Source organism: Leucopleurus acutus (assembly GCF_964270905.1).
Source record: "Leucopleurus acutus genome assembly, chromosome: 20".
NCBI lineage: Eukaryota > Metazoa > Chordata > Mammalia > Artiodactyla > Delphinidae > Leucopleurus > Leucopleurus acutus.
Genome location: NC_139162.1, coordinates 52549521 through 52571448, shown reverse-complemented (window position 1 = coordinate 52571448; position 21928 = coordinate 52549521). Strand labels below are relative to the sequence as shown.

General features: G+C 58.0%; 2 protein-coding genes across 4 annotated transcripts; one reads left to right on the top strand and one right to left on the bottom strand.

Annotated features, from left to right (window-relative positions):
• The first annotated feature begins 590 nt into the window (after positions 1 to 590).
• On the top strand, positions 591 to 7941 carry PNKP (polynucleotide kinase 3'-phosphatase). Its single transcript, XM_082863208.1, has 18 exons — positions 591 to 681; positions 937 to 1100; positions 1740 to 1786; positions 2125 to 2427; positions 2844 to 2923; positions 3003 to 3060; positions 3153 to 3260; positions 3670 to 3741; positions 4762 to 4810; positions 4927 to 4997; positions 5081 to 5173; positions 5261 to 5357; positions 5434 to 5495; positions 5748 to 5857; positions 5937 to 6024; positions 6121 to 6182; positions 6264 to 7075; positions 7868 to 7941. Exons 2-17 carry the CDS (start codon positions 950 to 952, stop codon positions 6379 to 6381), a joined length of 1569 nt encoding a protein of 522 aa, XP_082719334.1. The 5' UTR covers positions 591 to 681; positions 937 to 949; the 3' UTR covers positions 6382 to 7075; positions 7868 to 7941.
• Positions 7277 to 16291, bottom strand: PTOV1 (PTOV1 extended AT-hook containing adaptor protein). 3 transcript variants are annotated; one of them, XM_082863211.1, is made up of 13 exons: positions 16006 to 16291; positions 12970 to 13107; positions 12751 to 12833; positions 12625 to 12682; positions 12436 to 12543; positions 10761 to 10916; positions 10147 to 10233; positions 9989 to 10062; positions 9854 to 9911; positions 9586 to 9690; positions 7841 to 8038; positions 7685 to 7755; positions 7277 to 7402 (listed from the first exon to the last, which is right to left on the bottom strand). In XM_082863211.1, the coding sequence occupies exons 1-12, from the start codon at positions 16174 to 16176 to the stop codon at positions 7744 to 7746; spliced, it is 1248 nt and encodes a 415-aa protein (XP_082719337.1). In that variant the 5' UTR covers positions 16177 to 16291; the 3' UTR covers positions 7277 to 7402; positions 7685 to 7743. The 3 variants fall into 3 exon arrangements, with proteins under 3 accessions (XP_082719337.1, XP_082719336.1, XP_082719335.1); XM_082863210.1 differs by having other exon boundaries at positions 9989 to 10233; XM_082863209.1 differs by having other exon boundaries at positions 12436 to 12682; positions 16006 to 16288.
• Positions 16292 to 21928: the final 5637 nt, after the last annotated feature.

The window sequence follows — 21928 nt, the reverse complement described above, 5'->3', positions numbered from 1 at the left end:
CAGGAACCTCCAGCTGAGGCCGGGAGTTTTCTGACTAACGTAAGACAGCTGGAGGTTAGAGAACAAATGGCTCCTGGTCCGAAGATGTAAACGCGGAATCCCCATGTCCCATCAGACCACCACCAATGGAATGCTAACAACAGACAAAACTTAGGGCAAACTATCACCTAGACACTTCTATAAGTTATTTACATGTACTAACTCATTTAATCTTCCTAGTAACCCCACAAAGTGGAAACGATTATCCCCACACTGTAGATGAGAAAACTGCAGCATCCAGGGTAGGGTTGCTGTCGGGGCGGGGTTTCTTCGACTGACAATAATCGTAACGAGAATCTCCTCCCGCTATAACTGTCTCCGGCAAAGGGAATGAAAGTTAGAGTTCAGCGTGGAAAGAGAAAAAAATGTGTGAACAGGGAATCTACCCCCCCTACTGGCCTGCGTCTCATACTGCATCAGGAGAGATGAAGGTCAGAACAGCGGAGGGACCTTAGGAGCACTGTGTCTGGGGAGGGGCGGGGCTTATGACTAGGCGGAGCCAAATGCCCCGCCCACTTTGATAGGACGAGCCATTTCCGTCCGCGGAGAAACAGAGGCAGCAGCCGGCCGAGTTGCGAGCAGAGCGCCTCCGGCAGGCCCTCCCTGGTCGGAAGCGGCGAGTGAGCCAAGCGGCGGGCAAGGGTGAGCGTGGGGCCGAAGCGAGTGCGCGAGAGTTTCTCGGCCTTTGCCGTGGGAAGTTGGAGTCCGGGGTCCCGGAGGGAAGGAGTGGGGCGTTATCGCCTGGGAAACGGCGTGAGCCCCAGGCCAACGAGTGGGTGGGATTTCCGGAGCCTTTAGCTGATGAAGGGAATTTTTGGTGTAGAGTGCGAGAGGAGGCGGGACTTCCTTTAGCAACTGAGGGCTGCCACTCAAACCTATTTACCTACTTTCCTTTAGGCCGGCTCCCAGGATGGCCAGGGTGGAAGCCCAGGGCCGCCTGTGGCTGGAGAGCCCCCCTGGGGGAGCGCCTCCCATCTTCCTGCCCTTGGGTGGGCAAGCCCTGGTGCTGGGCCGAGGACCCTTGACGCAGGTTACCGACCGGAAGTGCTCCAGAAACCAAGGTGGGCAGGGAGGAGTCTGAGCTGGAGGGGGTGTGGTCCGCTTCAGGAGCGGGAACACAGTCAATGGGAAAGGTAGTCCAGGAATTGCGTGGTGCAACCAGTCCTGAAGTTGGTAGGTGGCATGTGGGGAGCACAGGAAGAAAAAGGTTGTGCCTGACCTGGAACTAGCCAGACACCTTGGGCGGGAGCGGATGGAGTCAATCTCGAGACACTTTGTCACTGGGCAGAGGATACTCACAGGCCACCGGGAAGGCTTGAATCAGGCCATGACCCTTGTCAAGGAGAGAGCCGATCCTACGGAGAAAAGTGCATATTGCTAAGCAGAGATGGGTGGTAGAGGGCCAAGCCCAGAACCTGCATCTTGCCAAGGTCTGCGTTGTCAAGGAGAAGCCAATTCTATACGGAAAAATACCTGCCCTGCCCCTAGGCGAGGACCAGTGACACAGGCAGTCGTTAAGGCCTTTATCTGGGTACTGCATGTCAAGGAGTGAGCCAATTCTACTTAGAAATAAACTGATTCCTCCTGCCGGATGGGTGCTGTAGCCCCATACTGTGGTCTGAAGCTGGCCATGCTCCCCAGTAAGGAGGGAAGCAGTCACACACGGATTCAGATCCTGACTCCACCCCCTCAATCCTCAGTGGAGCTGGTCGCTGACCCTGAGACTCGGACGGTGGCAGTGAAACAGGTACCAGTTCGTTAGCAAGGGGCCTGGGGGTGGAGTGGGGGTGGGGGGTGTGGAGAATCGCTACCCAGCGGGGAGCAGGCCCAATTGGGAAAATCTGATTCTGGGAGGGGAACAGGTGTGCCTGTTTCAGTGGGGTAAACATCCATACCCATTTAAATTGGGTAAGACTGGATGCTTATAACCTTCCCAGAGCCCTGATTGGTGGTACAGGGTGAGGAGGCGGGACTTAGGGGTCTGATTGGCTGGTGGAGAAAGGCGAGTCTTTTTCCGGGTTATTTGATTGGAGGAGGTTGCCGCTGGGGGTGGAGCCAGTTCCAGTCCTCCCCCTCTCTCTACAGCTGGGAGTTAACCCCTCAACTGCCGGGACTCAGGAGCTGAGAACAGGGTTGGAGGGTTCTCTGGGGGTGGGGGACACGCTGTATTTGGTCAATGGCCTCCACCCGCTGACCCTGCGCTGGGAAGAGGCTCACACGCCAGAATCCCAGCCAGACACTCCACCAGGCACCCCTCCTGTGGCCCCGGAGGAGGAGGAGGAGGAGGATGAACAGCAGAAAAAGCGGATAAGGAAGTCATCCCCTGGCTGGGAGAGCTTCCAGAAGCTGCTAGTGTTCACGGCACCTGGTGTGAAGCCCCGGGGCAAGGTGAGGCCCAAGCTGAGCGCTGAGGGAGCACAGCCCCTTATATGCAGTTAACACCCAAACAAAACTTAGCTCCTGTTTGGATTTTCATGGCTCTTGCCGTCCGAGGTGAAAAAGGCCAGGGGAAGAGGCTGGGTCGGATATGAAACCCATTTTAAAGATTGGAATACTGAGGGGCTCCGGAGGAATAGGAGATAGTAGAGTGAAGATTTCACTCTCTGAACTCAGTGTCCGAGATACATCTTTGCTGTGCCTTGTCCTTACCTAAGATGTGTAGGCCCGCTGTGACTCAGTTTCTCCATCTGTAAGGGGTGGGTGGTAATAGTCCCCAGCTTGCAGGGTTGATGTGAACCAGCCTGTGAGTGAGGGGGATCAGAGGTGTAACAGTGCCGTTCTTCCTCTTTTCTGGGTAACGCCAGGTGGCCAGTTTTGATCTGGATGGGACCCTCATCACCACACGTTCTGGGAAGGTCTTTCCCACTGGCCCCAGTGACTGGAGGTGATAAGAGACAAGAGGAAGGGGTGGGTGAGGTGCACTCCGGGCCCCACGTCACGTTGCTCTTCCACGCCCGCCCTAGGATCTTGTACCGAGAGATTCCACAGAAGCTCCGGGAACTGGCTGCCGAGGGTTACAAGGTGTGTGTGCGCGTGCGCGCGTGGTGGCGGGTTCACAGGGCAGGTCCGGGCCTGATGAGGAGGGCGCCGGCTGACACCTGTCCGCTTCCCAGCTGGTGATCTTCACCAACCAGATGGGCATTGGACGCGGGAAGCTGCCAGTGGAGTTGTTCAAGGCCAAGGTGGAGGCTGTGGTGGAGAAGCTGGGGGTCCCCTTTCAGGTATGGCTGTAAGGGAGGCTGAAGGGCTATGTGGAGGGACAGAGACTCTGAGATGGGGGCGGTGGGGGGGGAACCTGGTAGGTGAGGGGGCCAGGCACAGGGACCCAGAGAGAGGGGAACAGAGACAGTGAGATGGGACAGAGGAGGGAACAGAGACCCAGGGAGAAGGTATGACATGGTGAGCCAGTTGGAGAGGTAGGGGGAACAGAGACCCTGGGTGAGTGGGGTGTGGGCCCCAGGTGGGGTTATGCTGACAAACCCATTGTAAGTGGCAAGTTCCAGGGCACCGGGCGCTCTCCTTGGATTGGTGAGGTTCTGGGTAGCATCCTTGGGACCCATGTGCCCTTGAAGGACTCTGGGTGCTGGAGGAGGAGCCAAGGATGGTGTCTAACCTCTGCCCCACCCACAGGTCTTGGTGGCCACGCACGCAGGCTTGTACCGGAAGCCGGTGATCGGCATGTGGGACCACCTGCAGGGGCAGGTGAGCTTCGGACTCCCAGTGGCTCTCCTCCCTCTGCGGCCCCTTGCTCTCTGCCCTGCCTCCCCACTCTGGGTCTCTGGTGCATGACCTTCCTCTCATCCCCTACCCTAGCCTGGCCTTCTCAGTTCTTTTGCTGTCGTGTCCTAGTGTTGATATGTGAGGCCGGTGCTCGCAAACTGTGAAAAACAGTGGTGGAGAGAGAAGTCGCTCATGGATCCATTCATTCATTTGGGTGTGCGTTTGTTCTGAAGTTCAGCAGCTTCTTGAGCTGAAAATATTAGTGAACAAGACAAACTTGCCTGCTGCCAGATCAGGGAAGGTGCATTGACAGATATGTGGAATAGCAGAGTGCGGATAAGGCAGGGTGTTGCTTTATCTACGGAGCTCAGCGAAATCCTCTCTGAGGTGCCCTTGAGTAAAGATACAAAGCTGCTGAGGGAGGGAGCCATGTGTGTATCTGAGGGAAGAGTGGTCCAGGTAGGAGTAACGCCAAGTGCAAGGGTCCTGAGGTGGGACCGAGCCTGGTGTGCTCATGGGCAGTGAGGAGGCCCGTGTGGCTGTACCTGAGCGGGTGAGGGGGAAAGTGAGGGGTATGAGGTCAGAGAGCAGGGGTCAGGCTCTCAGGCTTCGTGGGCCACAGTGAGGTGGCCACCGGGAGGATTGGGAGGAGAGCGTCCGGAGCCGCGGTAAGTGGGAACTTGCGCCCTCTGGCGGCCGTTTGGGGAACAGACGGGCGAAAGTGGAAGCCGGGAGACCCGGAAGGAGTGACCGAATATTCTAGAGAAGTGCTGGTGGCCAGGATCGAGTTGGTGGTGCCGGCAAAGGGGGTGAGAAGTGGCCGGAGGGCGGGGCCGACAGGATTCACTGATGGATTGGGTGTGGAGCATAAGAGGTTAGAGATAGGCCTCCTGTGGGGCACAGACCAAGCTGAGCATCCGGCAGGACCCGTTAGTGCCCTGGGGGGACAGATGTGTGAATAGGTTCTTTACTGCCAGTTGTCTATCACCTGTCCCTCCCCAGGCCAACGAGGGCGTGCCCATCTCCATCGGGGACAGCGTCTTTGTGGGAGGTAAGGGCCTGGGGGTGGGGAAATGTGTGGGTCCGCAGGGCTGATGCAGGTAGGCTGGGGACCCCTGTCCCCAAGGTTCCTGGTGGAGACGGGTTTGTATCCTCCATGTGTTCCAGATGCAGCTGGACGCCCAACCAACTGGGCCCCTGGGCGCAAGAAGAAAGACTTCTCTTGTGCTGACCGCCTGGTGAGGCTCGCTCTACCCTGTCCCTGCCCACCCCGCCCCCCAGCCCAGCCACTACCCAGTCTGATGTGTGCCCTTGCCCCCAGTTTGCCCTCAACCTGGGCCTGCCTTTCGCCACGCCAGAGGAGTTCTTTCTGAAATGGCCCATGGCCCGCTTCGAGCTCCCAGCCTTTGACCCGGTGAGGCCCGCGGGGCGGGCTGGGGGCAGAGTGGGGGACATGCAGGGATGGGGAGGGCGTCTCGCTCATCATGTCTGCCCCTCCCAGAGGACCGTCTCCTGCTCTGGGCCTCTCTGCCTCCCCGAGTCCAGCTCCCTCTTAAGCTCAGACCCCGAGGTGGTTGTCGCCGTGGGATTTCCTGGGGGTGAGACTCCTGCCCCTCAAAAGCCCCAGCTCTGCTCCGACTTCTCAGGCCCCCACTAATGCTGCGCCCTTCACAGCTGGGAAGTCCACCTTCCTCCAGGAGCATCTCGTGTCGGCCGGATACGTCCACGTGAACAGGGTAGGACATCCGCAGCCCCTCCGCCCCCACCCCCGAGAGCTGTCCTCTAGGTCTCTGCTCCCGCCGCATCTGTCCTTCTCTTTCCGGCTCTGCCCCCTGCCCCCAGGTCCTCTCTCCAGGTCCCTGCCCCCCTCTCCCTGCCTTTCCCCCTACCCTGGATCCCTAACCCTCTGTCTCTGGGTCTTCCTCTCTGGTTCTCTGTCCCCCTGGGTCTCCTGGCCCCCATCCGTGACCTCTTTCTGGGTCCCCCAGGACACTCTGGGCTCATGGCAGCGCTGCGTGACCACGTGCGAGGCGGCCCTGAAGCAAAGGAAACGGGTCGTGATTGACAACACGAACCCGGACATCCAGAGCCGAGCCAGGTACCGGGGTCCCAGGGGCGGCCTCTGTAGGGTGGGCCCCGGGCCCTTTGCCAGCCCCCCACTTCCCCGGCCCCCACAGGTACATCAAGTGTGCCCGAGACGCAGGCGTCCCCTGCCGCTGCTTCCTCTTCAGCACCACCCTGGAGCAGGCACGCCACAACAACCGGGTGAGCCGGCCTCCGCCTCCCCAGCCCCCCACAACATCCCGCCCGCCCCCCACCCCCTCGCCCCAGCCTGGCCAGCCTGACCTCCGCCCCCCGCAGTTCCGGGACATGACGGACTCCTCTCACATCCCCGTGACCGACATCGTCATTTACGGCTACAGGTAGGCGCTGCGGGCGGGGAGGGACGCCAGGTTGAGCCTGTTCGTTGGGCCTCACCTCCACCCACCACCCTCTGCCGCCAGGAAGCAGCTCGAGGCCCCCACGCTGGCTGAAGGCTTCTCCGCCATCCTGGAGATCCCGTTCCGGATCCACGTGGCGCCGCAGCTCGAGCGGCTGTACCGCCAGTTCTCAGAGGGCTGAGCCAACGCCCACCCCCACCTGCTCCCCACCCCACAATAAATGCTGTTTTTTCTTCATGTTTGACCAGCATTTTGCTCCCAGCCGGGCTGGGAGCACAGACCCACCGGCCTGGTCTCCCAGGAAGGCACTGCTGGCAACTTTGCCTCAAACTAAACCCTCAGCCCACCTTGGGGACAACTGCATCTCGCGGACGGGGGTTTCGGCTTCTCCAGCCTGCGGCTGCTGGCGCTCCAGATGGGCGCCAGGGCATCCTGGCTGGCAGGGCCCGAGTGGAGTTCGCTGCACGCAGCTGCCAGCTGCAGAGCAAGCCCGGAGTTTTAGCAAGACTGACCCGGGGCCAAGAGCTGGAGCTCCGATTCCGTGAGAAATGAGGTGCTCTGCATGCTGGACTTGAACCCCAGGGCTATGGCCTGGACCTGCAGCAGCGAGGGGCGCCTGAGAGCCCGGCCAGGCCTGCCGCGTGCCACCAGTGCCAGAGGACTGGAACCGGCCTGGCATTGCCTTGTGTTTGCTTCCAGCTAAGTGAGGCTTGTGGAACCCGCAGGACAAGGAGGGCAGCCTGGCAACGCCGGGAGTCGGGGGATGGACCCCAGGAGCAGCCGGCCAGCTGTGGAAAGACTCTGGAAGACACGGCCCAGCAAGCACCTTGCAGACCTGGCAGCTCCGTGAACTGCAGCTTCCCCTCCTGGCTCAGGTGACAGTGATCTCAGAGGTGACCCCTCTCCTGCGAATGGTAGAAATGCACACTCCCAGGCCTCAGCCGTGTCAACACTCGGGGGTGGGCCCAGCCATCAGCCCCCGGGGACGGCACTCGGGTCTGAGGACAGCTGCTGTTGGGAGGGGCCTGGCCTCTCCCGAGCCAGGGTGCCTGGACAGAGCACAGTGGCCAAAGGGCTTTTAAAAGGTTTTATTGGGGAAACGTACAAGGGTGGGGACTGTCCTTGGAGATATCTCAGGACGCTGTCCTCCATCTCACTGGGCAGTTGCAGTCCCCACAGGCCTCTGCTCAGAAGCATCTGACCTGGGGGCAGGGAGCATAGTGGGAGGGACTGGACAGGTGAGGCTCCAGGGCCCCGGGCACAAGAAGAGCCTCTCCCTGCCCTCCCTGCCCCTGACTGGAAACTCCTGCTCCTGTTGCCGCCTGGTGGGGAGCGGGGCTGGAGTTTCCCAGGAGGCCTGGGACCATGGGGGATGCGCGTGCCTCTCTCTCTGCTCTGGTCTTCTCAAGGCTAGGGTCACACTACTTCCCGAACCCCAGGCAGTTCCCAGGGTCCATCCTGTCCTTGGCCCAGCTTCCACTCACCAGTCTCGGCGGGGCCTCGTCTGTGGCTCCTGGAGAGGCCCAGCCCGGCGGGGTGGCCCCTACCCCCCCATCTGTGCGAGAGGAAGCCAGGGAGGAGTCAGCGCGGGGTGGGGTTGGGGGGAGGGGACCGAGGCCCCGGCAGCGGCGCTCGCTCACCCCACGCTGCTGCTGCTCCTGCTCCAGGTTCCGCTGCAGGACCTGCTGCTGATTGGCGATGACGCGCCGGATGCCGTTGACGAAGTTGCTCTGGTCATGGGGGATGAGGCCGATGAAGATCTTCTTCTCAGAGGAGTACAGGAGCATGAGCACGCGGATCTCGCACGAGGCCTTGTAGGAAAAATGCACGCAGCCGGCCTGGCGGTGTGGAGCACAGTGTCACGGGCGGGCCCTCAGCGCAGACGCTCCTCCCCATTGAGACACGGGCGCAAACCGCACGGGTCAGCGCCCTGGCAGACGGGCACCACGGAGCACGCTGGGCCTTCCCAGCCGCCGTCCTCAGCCCTGTCAACACTCCCACAGGACACCAGAGGTGCCTGCGCAAGGACCAGTGAGTGGGCTCTACAGCTGAGCCCAGGAGGCTGCCCGACGAGCTCCAGCGAGACTGTGGCCCCCACGCCGGCCAGCCAGTACCCAGGGTGCCCACGGGACCAGCCACGGCCGTGACCGCGACCACGCAGGAAGGCCGCGGTGGGGGAGAAACACCAGGGGCCAATCTGGCCCCAGGAGGCCGGGCACCAGGGCTCCGTCCACTCTGCGACCCCCGGGCCAGCTGAGGGCGGGGAAGCTGGGCGGCGCTGATCCACTGCGATGCTGCCATCACCGCGGCTTGGGACATGGCTCAGCGTCACGGCGACCGCAGTGCCGACAGGCACCAATCGCTCCCTGACGCCTTTCACAGGACCCTCTCTCCAGGGCCCAGGGGTCACCGTCCCCATCTTACAGGTGAGCAAACCCAGGCTGAGAGCTCGGGGACTCGCAGGCCCCCAGAGCCAGAAGGGGTTATGCCTGCCCTCGGGCCTGTGTGCCACTGCAGGGGCCAGTGCTGACAGGCATCGAGGAGGAAGCCCCTCACAGCACCCCCGGGCCAACAGCCGAGGGAAGCCCGAGTGCGCCGAGGGAGCACCGGCCATGGGCCTCGAGGCCTTAGTTTCCCTGAGGAAATCCTGCTTTTAAACTCTTAAATAACCAGCCCCTCAAATGCACAGTGGCACAGCCATGATGACTTCGGCTGACTTAGAAACATTACGCTAATTCGAGGACAGCTATGACCTGGTACAGCAAACACCCACAAAGCGGACACAGACAGCTGCGGCTTCAGAAGCACGAGGGCCAAGCTCCTCACTTCACAGATGGAGAGACCGAGGCCCGCAGAGAGGGGAGAACTGGCCAAGGCCCACCAGCAGGTGAGCACCAGGGGCTTTCAGAGCTCGCTCCGGCTGGAGGCAGGCAGATGCCCTGCCTGGTGAGGGCCTTGGGAGCCTCAGGTTTTCCACCCTGTCCCCCGGGAAAGGAGCAAGAGGAAGGCGGCAGGTAAGAACCTGGGAGCAGAGTCGACGCGTGGGGTGATGTCAGCCTCAGCTGAGTAAACCCAGACAGAGCAGGGGGGGGACAGCCCCGGGGGCCCAAACCAGACTTGGTCCAAGTTCCCGCCCAGCACTTGCCAGCACAGCCTCCGAGCCTCAGTTTCCCCATCTGTAAAATGGGGTCAGGATGGCCCAGAGCCCCAGGGGAGCCAATGTCCAGGCACAGAGCCAACACGCCTTCCCCACGGCTACCATCACACCCGGCCAGTTTTGGGGAATCGTCCGCTCTTAATCTCATTTCAGTTTTTAAACACCAAGCGGCTCTGGCTCTGTCTGTCCCACCATCAGCCCGGCCCTGGGCCCCACCAGCCCACTCACAAAGCCGTTGTCCATGATCCGGCACAGGCTCTTCAGCGTCTCCAGGTCCTTGGTGAAGTGGAACTGCACCAGGCGGGAGTTCCGGAAGAGCGGCACCAGGGTGGTCTGCAGGGAGGCCCCGAGGTGGCTGGGCCAGGGGCCAGGGCCCCGCAGCCCCTCATGCCCACACATCGGCAGGCCCCGCCCCGCCTACCGCCACTTGCTGGACAGGCAGCCTCCCCCAGGGCCCCAAGGTCGAGGCAAGCCGAGTGCCCCCTTCCCCACTCACCAGCAGCTGCTGCGGGATGAGCTGCATGTACAGCTTCCGCGGCCACTGCTCGGTCCTCCTGCAGGGATGCGGGGACGAGGGTCAGGAGGCCAGGCCTCACCGAGATGCCGCCCCCGCCCCCTGCCCGACACTCACAGGATCTCCCCTTGGTTCACATAGATGTGCGACGGCAGCCACCTCTTAGACCGACTGTTAGGCTCAGGCCTGGGCTTTTGGGGGGTAAGAAGAGGGGAGCCGTCAGGAGTGGGAGGATGCCCTGGTCCTGAGGTCACCCAGGCCCGCCCAGGGCTCACCTCCTGCCACTCCATGACTCCACTCCATGCCAGGAACTTGTTGTTGACCATCTGGACAGGGCCCGCGACGCCACCAGGTCCCACTGCCTGGGGAGGAGACAGGTGGGCTGGTGCCCCAGGAGTTCCCCAAAGAACGCTGCCCAGACCCCTCCACGCCCCCAGTCCGTCAGTCCCAAGCTTATCTACCTGCTGCCCCCAGGGCCCAGCCTGGCCCGGCCCGGCCTCTAGTCTGCCCACAGGCCCAGAGGATTCCCCAGAGCGGGCCCTGCCCCTCACAGCACACCCCATGCCCTGGGCCAAGCCCCCGCCATCAGCCTGGGGGGACATGGCTCACAGGGTCTGCCTCTAAGAACTGGGCGGCTGTATAACTTGCCACACAAACTGGGACACTTTTGGGTGAAGGGGTCACTGAAGAGCTGGTAAGGCGTGAGCCAGGATTTGAGGTCACCCTCCTGCCACGAGTGTACCCTCCTGCCACGAGTGTGCCCGCCTGCCCATCCGCCTCCCTGCTCCCCATGGGCACCCCTCCTGCCGGGAACCACCCTGTCAGACCCCTCGACCCCCTCACCCTTCAAAGCCTCAGACACGTGTGGCGGCCGGGCCCAAGGGCACACCTGTTTGCGGGTGGTGATGACCTGCCGGATGGCATTGACGAAGCCGCTCTGGTCGTAGGGGATGAGGCCCATGAAGATCTTCTTCTTGGACGAGTACAGGAGCATGAGCACGCGCACCTCGCAGGGGGAGATGTGGGGGAAGAGCATGCAGCCCGCCTGTGGGTGGGGGTGGGGAGGGAACGATCATCACGGGACAGAAATCCTTAAGGTTAACACCAGGACCCTAAATGACTGGTGTGTAGCCAGAACGTGTCGTTCTGGGAGCCTGTGAACGTGCACCCTGGTGTCCCCCCCACCGTGACTCTGGGGTCAGGACTGGGGCCCCATGTGCCGGGTGAGGGTCCTGAGAGGGCTCCACCTGCCGCCCACGTGCCCCGAGGTCATCCCTGTCCTGTGGAGTTTGCTGCTGGGCCCCGCTGACAGAGGCCACCAGGCCCGGGGGTTAAGAGCACAAACGCAGGACCAGACTGCCTGGGAGTAACCCTGGCTCTGCTACCTCCTAGCTGTGTGACCTAAGGCAGGTCACCCCTGGACCTCAGTTTCCCCACGTGTAAAACAGCACAACAACGGCGCACAGAGTAAGCGCCACATAAACGCTCATTACACAAGATGCTACTGCCTCCTTGGTGGGACTGCGGGAGAGCCTGAGCCTCACAGACGTCCCCACCTGGGGTGTCTAGACAGTGGGGCATGCGCGTTCTCAGCCCCGGGGTCCGCTGGCTCAGGGACCCCACCCCTGGCCTTCCTGGACCCACGTGCGGTCGGCCCTCCCGGAGCATAACCGGACAGGCCATGGAGGGCGCGTGCTGAGGTCCACCTTCCCTGCAGCCTGCGAGCCCCAGGCTCCAAGCAAACGGTGCTGAATGAAGGGGTGACCGGGCAGGCAAGAGACCCCACACCAGTCACAACTCAGAAGAAAAGGGGATCGCCCAGGCACTGAAGGGCAGCACACAGCGCCCCCCGGAGGCAGCAGCCAGGAGCTGGAGGGTGGTCTGTCCCAAAGGGGACCAGGAAAGGGAGAGGACCCCAGAGCTGAGTCCTCCAGGCCAACGACCTACTCCCACCTCAACCCAACCCTTTCCCAGTACCTGCCGTCCCACAGCCGGAGCCCTGGGGGGTGGGGGCAGCGGCTGAAGCCTGGGCCCAGACCTGAGAGGCTTGCAGGGACCACGCCCACCATGTCCTGTGTCTGAATCCCCAATTTAACAATCTCTCCAGCTTGCACTTCCTGAGCACTCACAACGCCCTCAAGTCACCGCCTCAAGTGATTTACTCACTCCTCCCAGTGGCCCCAGGACCGCAGATGAGGAAACTGAGTCCCAGCAGACCATCTCCACTGCTGGCTCCCTCTTTCCTCCAGGCCACCCCAAAATGCCAAGTCCCTGCCATGTGCTATGGCCCCAACAAGCTCCTGGGTCCCAGGAGGGCTGGCCCAGGCCTCTCCCTTCGCTCCCGTGCCCGGGGGTGGCTCCAGCTTGTCCGGGAGGCTGGCTGGGCTCCTCTGCTCTCCAGGGACAGGGATGCCCCCAGAAGAGGTCACCCGGACCCTGCCACCTGCCTTGGGTTGTCCCAGCAGAGCTCTGCCTCCCGCCGTACTTGGTCACCACGGTGCTTCCAAGGGGCCCTTCTCGCCCTGTCCCCGCCCGTCCGCCCCCAGCACCCCCGCCCCACTCACAAAGCCGTTGCCCATGACGCGGCAGAGGCCCTTGAGAGAGTCGCAGTCTCTGTTGGTGAAGTGGAACTGCGCCAGCTGGGAGTTGCGGAACAGGGGGCCCAGGGTGGTCTGGGGGCGACAGGGGACAGCTGGGTCAGGGCCAGGCGGGTGCTCTGGGGCCAGGGCGGGCAGCAGAGGGTGGGGCCTCACCAGCAGCTGCTGCGGGATCAGCTGCATGATCAGCTTCTGCGGCCACTGGTCGGTCTCCCTGCGGGAAGAAGAGGGTCAGGGGAGCGGCCCTGCCACCCGCCCGCCCGCCCCCTGCCCACCACTCACAGGTTCTCGCCCTGGTTCACGTAGGCCTGGCAAGGGAGGGCCCGCTTCAGCTTCGCCGTGGAGTCCGAGTAGGGCCTGCGCTTCTGTGGTGGGAGCGGAGGGGTCACTGGACACAGCCCGGGTGCCCAGGCCTGCCCCCACCTGCAGGGGCAGAAGGAACCCCGGGGCCAGCCCCCAGCCCCCCGCAGACTCACAAGAGCACCTGACGTGGACGCTCACCTCCTGCCACTCGAGGACGCCGCTCCAGGCCAGCAGCTTGTTGCTGAGCCGGTGCTCACCCACGGCCAGGCCCCCGAGGGCGAGCCCGGGCGAGGAGGGCCCGATGGGACCCAGGGCCCCGAAGACCCGAGCACCTTGCTGTGGCAGAGGGGGTAGGGAAACTGAGGCTGAGGGGCCCGCTAGGGGAGCTGTCCCCCACATACCCCAGAAGGGACATCCCAACATTGAGACCCCGATCCCCAGCTGCGAAACCCCCAGGGCCATCTCCAACCCCTTTCTCCCAGGGTTGAGACCCTGAGTGGCTGACCCCCGTGTCCTTTTCCTGCTGCCACCCCAGGACGCTTCCCCGCCCCAAGGCTACTTGTCACCTCAACACTGGCCCATGCAGGGTCCCTGAAAGCTACCAGTTGCTTCCCCTTCCAGCCTTTGCTCCAGCTGTGCTCTCATCCTAGCGGGCCATCCCCCCCGCCACGTTCCTCAGGAGATGCTCCCCACTCATCCTCCCAGTGCTGATCAATTTTTGATTCCTCTATTGAGATAACTCAGAAGCAGCTCTCTGGGGGTCCAGAGCCTCCCTGAAGCTCCCCCCACGACACACAAGCCAGCCTGGGCTGTGTCTGTCTGTCTGGCACACTGGTTTGCCCCATCCCATCCAAGCTCAAAACCCTTCCAAAGCTCCCCCAGGCCCTCAAGAGAAAATCCAGGGACTCCCCTGGTGGTCCCGTGGTAAACAATCTGCCTTCCAATGCAAGGGACGCGGGTTCGATCCCTGGTCGGCGAACTAAGATCCCACATGCTGTGGGGCAACTAAACCTGCGTGCCACAACTGCTGCGCACGCGTGCCTCAAACTACAGAGCCCATGCGCTCTGGAGCCCGTGCACAACTAGAGAAGCCCGCGTGCCGCAACAAAATACCCCGCGTGCTGTGACTAAGATCCGGTGCAGCCGTAAAAATAAATAAGTAATTTAATTAATTTTTTAAAAAGATAAAAAAGAGAGAAAATCCAGACTCTTCTCTCTGGCTCCCGCCAACCTCCCCAGCCAGTTGCCCGCCTCCCCTAGCGCAGCCCAGGCTGCAGCCACATCAGGCTGACCACGGGGAGGCGGGAAGGAACCAGAACTCTCCAGGGAGGTGGGGACACATTTACAACAGGGAGCCTGACAACACCTGGAAGGGTCTCTCAAACACAACGTCTTGAGAGCATCTGCAAAACACCAGAAGTCCCAGCAATAAAGCCAAGGAAAGCTACACAATTTACTCACAAGGCACTCTCCAGTTATCTTTTTTTTAAACCCAAAACATCTCAAAGCAAACAAGGGAAGGCTTTGAAACAGCCTGACAGCAGGAAACCGGTGAAAACCCTCCTAATAGGTGCCTCCAGGCAGCAGAAAAAAAATGGTTGTTACTTTTCATTTCATTACTAATCAGTGTTTTCCAAATTTCCTATAAAGCACACAGGTGTCTTCTGCCCCAGAATAACAACAGGCAGGAAAAACTGTATTTTGTAGGGGCTTAAAAAGCAAAATAAAAACCTGAGCAAGCACACTCTCTCCCTGGGCAGGAGACTCTGGGATTCAGGCAACCGTGAGAGATCAGGAAGAAGAGCAGAGAGCATCCTGGTGTAAGAACACGGTCGGAGCATCCGAGACAGAGAAAGACTGTTGTAGCCCTGGGCGTGTAGGTTACCACAGCCAGAGCCCATAACGTCTGAGAAAACCAGTTAAATCACACACCTGGAGGAGACTTTGGGATCCAGGTGAACTCACTTTAGGGCCCAGTTAATGTGTGCACCAGGGACACCTGTTTAAACTCTGCTTGTGTCTGGAGGCCAGTCTGACTACGTTTTAACCTGGGTGTAAAAACCAGCGATGCTTAAGCTCAGGTCTCCCCGAAAGCAGGATGCGTGTCAAGGTGGAGGACCACGTTTAAGGGCTAGACCTACGTGCAATCCTAAAGGAAATCTCACATCTGGGCAGGTGTGTGTAAAATGCCTCCCACACCTGTTCTGTTGCTCACTGCATAGGAAGCCTATTTAGTACCTGGAAGAAGAATGAAAGCTTTAAGATGTACGTTTAAGGACCCAGGAGGCGCTTCTGAACAAGCAGACATGAACGCTAAGGAACGGAGAAGGCAATGGAGTGAAGGATGATGTTTAAGTTTAGGGAGGTGTTCCGAGTCCGGGTACCTGAATATAAGATCCGAGAAAACCTGTTTAAGGCTAGTGTGGAGCTGCCACAGCTCCCCGATACGCACAATGTTGGGGCAGGGTATTTAAGAAGGAAGCTTGAGCGCCAGGTTAGGGTAAAACGCGCATCTGGGCAAGCGTATCACGGCTTGGCTGTGCGTGAAACGTCGGGATATGTAGATTTACAGCTCCAGAAAAACCTTAAGAGTTTTGACAAGTATGTGCATCTTTTAGGTCTCGGGAAGCATGTGTAACTTCGCGTACCTGCAAAGCTGGATGTTTATGTTTAAGATCTGGACTTACTTGGCCTACTGCCATCAGTAAGGGCATCCAACATCTGGGCGAGCGTGCAAATAAACCCTGGGCGCACACGCCACGGGCGCCGTACAGACGCGTGCGGGCCCGGGGAGAACGCCCCTGGGGGCAACACCTGGGCGCGCCAGTGCGAGACGCGGGGCCCTCTCGCCGCCGTCCCCCCAGCCCCCTCCCCCATTTCCAGATTTCCTGCCCGGAAAGCGAGCAACTTTCCAACTGGAAAAACAACGCACGCCGGCCGTCCGCCCGCCCCCCACCCCGCGTTTAAATCGGGTCGCGGAGTCAGCAGTAATTTGAGCCCTTCCCGCCCCCGTACCCCACCCTCGCCACCCCATCCCGAATGCGAAACAAAGGGGAGAGCCCGGCGCGTACCACCCAGGGGGGTTCACAGGGAAGCCGGCCCCAGGCGGGACCACCCTTCGGGTCAACGGAGAAACCCCCGAGGGGGGAGGCCGTGGACAAAGACGCCAGTCCGGGAAAGGGGCCGGCGGGGGCGGGGCTGTGGAAAGCTCTGGAAAAAGGGCGGGGGGCTCACCATGGGAGGGGCCGAGCGAGCCCGGATCCGCGGCGGCTGCGGGCCCCGGGGGCTGGCCGGCCAGGAGCGCGAGCGGGCGGCGCGCACCGTGAGGTGCCGCAGGGGGCGGCCGCGACCCCCGAGGGGGCCCCCAGCGCCGGAGCGGTTTGGGGCACGGCGCGGACGGACCATGGCTGGTGCAGGCCGAGCGAGCTGGGGGCTCCACCGACTGAGAGGCGCGGGCGCGCGGCTTAGGGGGAGACAGGCTGGGCTGTACCAAGCGTGGGGGACGCACCGCCGGAGACGGTCGCTGTGGCCAAACCACTGCGGCGAGCAGGGGAGTGCGGCGCGTACCAATAGCGTCCGCAAGGGGGCGTGGCCGGGGTGTACCAAAATAGGGCTGGGGGAGCCCCGGGAAAAGGGTGTGTGGGGCGGGGAATACGGCAATTGGAAGATACTATGGGTCGCTCGAGCACGGAGGGGAGGAACTGAGAGGACGTGAGAGAAACCACTTCAGGGGGGCGCGGCTGGAAACACAGACCGAAGGGTGACCGGAGGAGATGAACGTAGAGGGTGATACCAAGTGGGCTGGGGAGGGTGGCAGGGGAGACCGTGCCCCGAGACCCAGACCTGCGGAGCCGGGAGCATCAAGACATGTAAGGAAAAGGAGGAATAATAGGCCTAGGGGCCAGGGAACCTACCTAGAAGTTCGGGAATACGGGTCGTACAAGGCCTAAGGAGAGGACTTAGGGTTTGAAGACAGTGACGTGGCTAGGTGGGCAGGGGACCACAACTCCCAGCGGCCGCCGGGCGGCGTGGGCGGAGCCAGAAACCCCAGGAGACGCCGCTGGTCACAGCTGCGTGCCCATTGGTCCCCGGGCCCTAGGCTCCGCCTGCCTCCCTCTGCATCTCCTTGCCACTCGCCTCTCGGGGCCATTCATTGATTCGCTCATTCACTCAGCGATTAAAGGACTGCGTGTTCACTTACTAGTAGTTGTGTAAGATTTCCTGCTTCAATTTCCTTGTTTCTTAAATGTGGATAATAGCTAACCCTAAGATGGTTATGAGGATCATATGAGTTAATAAAGTATTAGGATCGGTATCTGGCACAGTAACGACCTAAATTGTAGTTTTTCTCCTTTTAAAATCATTATTAGTACCATTTCCAGTTCTGTGCTGGGCAACGAGTATACCGTGGTGACCAAACAGACCAGGTCCACTGGAGAAAATAAATAATCGCAGTTTGTGATAAGTGTTATAGAGAAAATGCACAGAAGGGTGGGATGGTGACCGTGAGAAGTCAGGAAAGTGACCTTTAGGCAGCCTGCAACTCCACATAGGCTGGAAGAGTGTGCTAAGATGAGGGAACAGCCAGGGCACAAATCCTGAAAGTGGAAGGAAAACAAGGGGGGCCAGTATGGCTGGAGCAGAGTGACAGTGGAGGAGAGCTGTGGAAGTGTAGAGTGGCCAGGTGCCACAAGCAGGGTCCTATAGCCTTGGGATGGAATTTGGATTTTAGTCTCACTTTGCTGGGGAACCAGCAAAAGGTTTTTTACCAACGAAGGGACATAGTCTCATTTACATTTTAAACAAATCATTCACAGGATGCATAGAGTTATGCACACAATGTCACTACAAGTCTACAGAAGAAGCTGGGATCCAGAGTCACCTCTGAGGAGAGAAGGCAGCAGATGGAGTGGGGAAGGGTCACAGGAGTGGAAAGGAGACTCAGTTTATTCTTTTAGACTATTTGGAATTCTTCCCAAATACAAATGTTGCCTATTGAAAAATAATTGTTGATATATTAACATCTTTTTTTAAGGATCCCTCTGGCTGTGTTGAATATAAGATTATAGGGGATAGTGGAGCAGGAGGGCAGAGAAGAGACTATGGCAATAATCCAGGTGAGAGGCACAGGTGGGCTGGATCGCAGGCAGGGTGGCCGCAGTAGAAGTGGTCACTTTCACAATTTATTTTCAAGCTGGAGCCGAAAGGACTTGTGCAGAGAGTGAATGAAAGAGAGGGGTGAAGAGATGCCAAGGTTTTTGCTTGTACAGAAGTGTCATTTTGTGAAAGGGAAATGACTATGGGAGGCGGGGGGGGAGATGGAAATATCACTTGTTTCTATGAGGTACATTTAAGATGTTGACTGAACAATTTGGATAGGGGAGTCTGGAGATATAATTTCGGGAGCCTTCAGTGTTGGAATTGATGAGAATGAATGAGAGATCACGAGGAGGTGTGTGTGGACAAAGACTGGGACACTCCATCCCTTCAGAGGTCAGATCTATGAGGGGCAACTAGCAAATGAGAGGACAGACACATGAAATTTGAGGAGAAGCCCCAGGCAAGGTCATATTTCTCATCCTTGCTTGCCTGACCCACTAAGCTGCTTGCCCAAGGGTTTCCCAGGGCTGATGGTGCCCCAACCTGAGCCCCAAATCTGGCCTGGATTGTGGCCAAATAGGGAACCAGTGCTCACTGGACCCAGACTGCAAGTTTGATATCAACAGTTACCTCCAGAGCCCTGACAATGTCAGGACACCCCACCGCTGGCAGCAGGAAGGAGAAAGAACTGTAGGGGCAGAAGCCTCCTTCTCTTCCTTAATCTCCCTAAATCCTCAGTTCTCACCATTCTTAGCGGTCCAAGCCATTGTGATCTCTTGCCTAGGTAACAGCCTCCTAATTCTTGCCACCTTGACTCTCATTCCGCTAATCAAAACACTCCAATGGCTTCCCAATGCCCTTAGAATTAAATACAAACTCTTTCTCTAAAGCCCTGCATGGTGGGACCCCTACTGCTCTCTTCAGGCTGATCTCTTCTGTGCCCTTTCTGTCCTCCACCTAGTTGATGCCTTCCCGTCCCTCAGATCCCATCAGGACACATGTGTTGGTATGAATTCCTAGGATTGTCTAAGCATGGAGAAAGGTGTGCCAGGATACACTCCAGCATGAGCAAAATGGCAACATGTCAGAATGTGAAATGAAAACACAGGCTGAAATTCTATTAGTAATATTACAGTACAGCTCTCTGAAACCATCTAGCTTACCCAATTTGCCAGTTTGCAAGCCACTGTTCATTTATCTGTAAAACCTACCCAGCCTAGCTGGCTACTATTATGACAAAGCAATTCTGCTCCCATCTGTTAAGCTGTACACTTCCTGAGGAGTAGCTGTTACCAAACCTGTTTATGCCAGCCATGTTTAAGTTAATAACTTAACCCTATCAGATAAATGAAATATTAATGCAAGAGAGTTGTTTGTATGCAAAGCAGGTTGCCTGCATTAGAAAGAATAAAAGTGAGCTACTTAAAAAAAAAATAAAATGCTGCCAAATTAGATGCAAGCAAAGCAACCGTAAATGATTAAACGGAAAAGCTCATAAAAACCTAGGAAGGTCCAGCCTGCAGTTTGCTTGATAAGTGTCTTTAGGTTCTCAAGTCACTTTTTATTTTAAATAAATTTATTTATTTTTGGCTGCGCTGGGTCTTCGTGGCAGTGCATGGCCTTTCTCTAGCTGCGGCGAGCGGGGGCTACTCTTCGTTGCATTGCGCAGGCTTCTCATTGTGGTGGCTTCTCTTATTGCAGAGCTCGGGCTCTAGGCACGCGGGCTCAGTAGTTGTGGTGCACGGGCTTAGTTGCTCCGCGGCATATAGGATCTTCCTGGACCAGGGATCGAACCCTTGTCCCCTGCATTGGCAGGTGGATTCTTAACCACTGCACCACCAGGGAAGTCCCTCTCAGGTCACTTTTTAAAAAGAACTGGAAATGATAAATGACTTTGTGGTTTATGGGTGCAGTTTATACAAGCATGTGTCGTTGTATGAGAACTGGGAGACGTATACTTAAAGAAAAGGTCCTGGGTACTTCCCTAGTGGCACAGTGGTTAAGAATCTGCCTGCCAATGCAGGGGACACGGGTTCGATCCCTGGTCCGGGAAGATCCCACATGCCATGGAGCAACTAAGCCCATGTGCCACAACTACTAAAGCCCGCGCGCTCTAGGGCCCGTGTGCCGCAACTACTGAGCCTGCGTGCTGCAACTACTGAAGCCCACGCACCTAGAGCCTGTGCTCCGCAACAAGAGAAGCCACCGCAATGAGAAGCCCGCACACCTCAACAAAGAGTAGCCCCCACTGGCCGCAACTAGAGAAAGGCCACACACAGCAACGAAGACCCAGTGCAGCGAAAAAACAACAACAACAAAAAGGTCTTGGTTCTACATAGAGGGAAGAGATGAATGTCTTTCTAAAATGTTCTTGATGAAAATAAAACATTTAAAGTGTTTAGACGTTCATTAATGCTATCTGCCATATTCTTCTAACTCCCCACTGGCCCAGCAATTGAAAGGATTGCACTTCCTGACCCCACTACATTTGAGTGGGGCCATGTAATTAATTCTGGCTAACGAGGTATGGGCAAAAATGACACATGTGAATTCAGTCTGGAGCATTTAATTATTGGTGCCAGACCAGAGCACTCTATGCCTTTCCCATGCCACCTGGCAATGTTTAAGATCTCTCAGCATGGGCTCCAAGCTGATCCTCCATGTAGCAAGAGTGAGAATATCCACCTTTTCTATTTCAAGCCGCTGCAGTTTGGGGGTTGTTTGTTATTGCAGCATAACCCAGCCTATCCTGACATAGAAATGTCCTTTTCAAATAATCCTGTTTAACCAATCTGATTGCTTTTACTGAAAGGGCAAGCTGGGAGTACAAATAGATGTGTATGTGGCATAGACAAGGACATGAAGACAACATGGACAAATAACACTTTATACTACAAAGTGGGAGTAAGGTGATCTCTACCTTGAAGTTTCTCTTTTGTTTGTTTTTGCAATTACAAAACAATGTTCTTAAAAAAAAAGGGTCTGCCTAATACATACTCTTCAAGCTCTATACATTCTTCCTTAAGCTTTCTCATCATGATTTGTAATTATCTGTGTCTCCCACATTTGACTGGGAGCTTCTTAAGGACAAAGACCATGTCTGGCGTATTCACAGCTATATTCCAAGAACCCAGCACACAGCTCTCTGGGTCTAAGTGTACAACCCCCTAGAACACCCTCCACACCTCTAGAGAGGTTATGTAATGTGTTTACTCTCCCGTTTCCCCTTCCGGGGCGCACCAGGAAGCCACCTGTCCCAGCTTTCCCTGCAGTAGGAGGGGAAGATTGAGTTCTCACCTGTGGGAGCGTATGCATGAGCATCATGACGTCATGAGCGAGCGTCACTTCCGGTCCCAGGCCGGTAAGAGCCAGTGTTCGCTCCCCGTGCCCTTGCTCTATTGCTCTTTCCAGTGTTGGAGACTAAGGAGGGTTTGGTTATTGAATGGAAGCAGCAGGACCCCCGAGTCACTGTTGGAGAAGAGCCGCCAGAGGGAACAGCCTGACCCAGGCTATCATGGTGGGGCAGTGCCGGAGGGAGGTAAACCCTCTGTTAAACCAGTGAGATTTAAGGATTTGTTAACATAACGTAGTCTGATCTGACCCCACACACACACACACACACACACACAGGGCTCTTCAATCCTATTTGTCTACCCACCACATGTGCTCTGTAGTCTGTAGTCTCCAGGCCTTCGTTTACACTGTCCCCTCTACCTACTGTGCCCTTCCCTTTAGTTGTACCTATCAAAGGATGACCCATAATAGCATGTACTTTTCATTAAGCATGAAACCGGGAGTTCTCATTCAATTCCCACAAGGACCCTTCAAGGTTGGCTTATGAGAGCCTCAGCTTACAGATATGAGAGAACAGGGTCTGCAAGGTGAGCTCCCTGATTTCTTCCTGCCAACTACAGGAAGGCAGGGACCACACCTTTTCCCTGCCACAGCCCTAACCCCTACCAGGCATCCAGTAAGTATTTCCCAAACAAATGAACTGCAAATTTTTGACCTCCAATGTCAACTGGCCCCTGCTTCCTGCCTGGTATTGTATGAAGTT

What these genes read in the sequence shown, in the direction of transcription:
- PNKP (XM_082863208.1), top strand. Translation starts at nt 950, where the DNA reads ATGGCCAGGGTGGAAGCCCAGGGCCGCCTGTGGCTGGAGAGCCCCCCT. An exon ending in AGCTCCCAGCCTTTGACCCG is followed by an intron (nt 5,174 to 5,260) that starts GTGAGGCCCGCG and finishes TGCCCCTCCCAG; the next exon opens with AGGACCGTCTCCTGCTCTGG. An exon ending in GACATCCAGAGCCGAGCCAG is followed by an intron (nt 5,858 to 5,936) that starts GTACCGGGGTCC and finishes CGGCCCCCACAG; the next exon opens with GTACATCAAGTGTGCCCGAG.
- PTOV1 (XM_082863210.1), bottom strand. Translation starts at nt 16,176, where the DNA reads ATGGTCCGTCCGCGCCGTGCCCCAAACCGCTCCGGCGCTGGGGGCCCC. An exon ending in TCATCACCACCCGCAAACAG is followed by an intron (nt 10,234 to 10,760) that starts GTGTGCCCTTGG and finishes TCTCCTCCCCAG; the next exon opens with GCAGTGGGACCTGGTGGCGT. An exon ending in TCATCCCGCAGCAGCTGCTG is followed by an intron (nt 9,691 to 9,853) that starts GTGAGTGGGGAA and finishes GCCTCCCTGCAG; the next exon opens with ACCACCCTGGTGCCGCTCTT.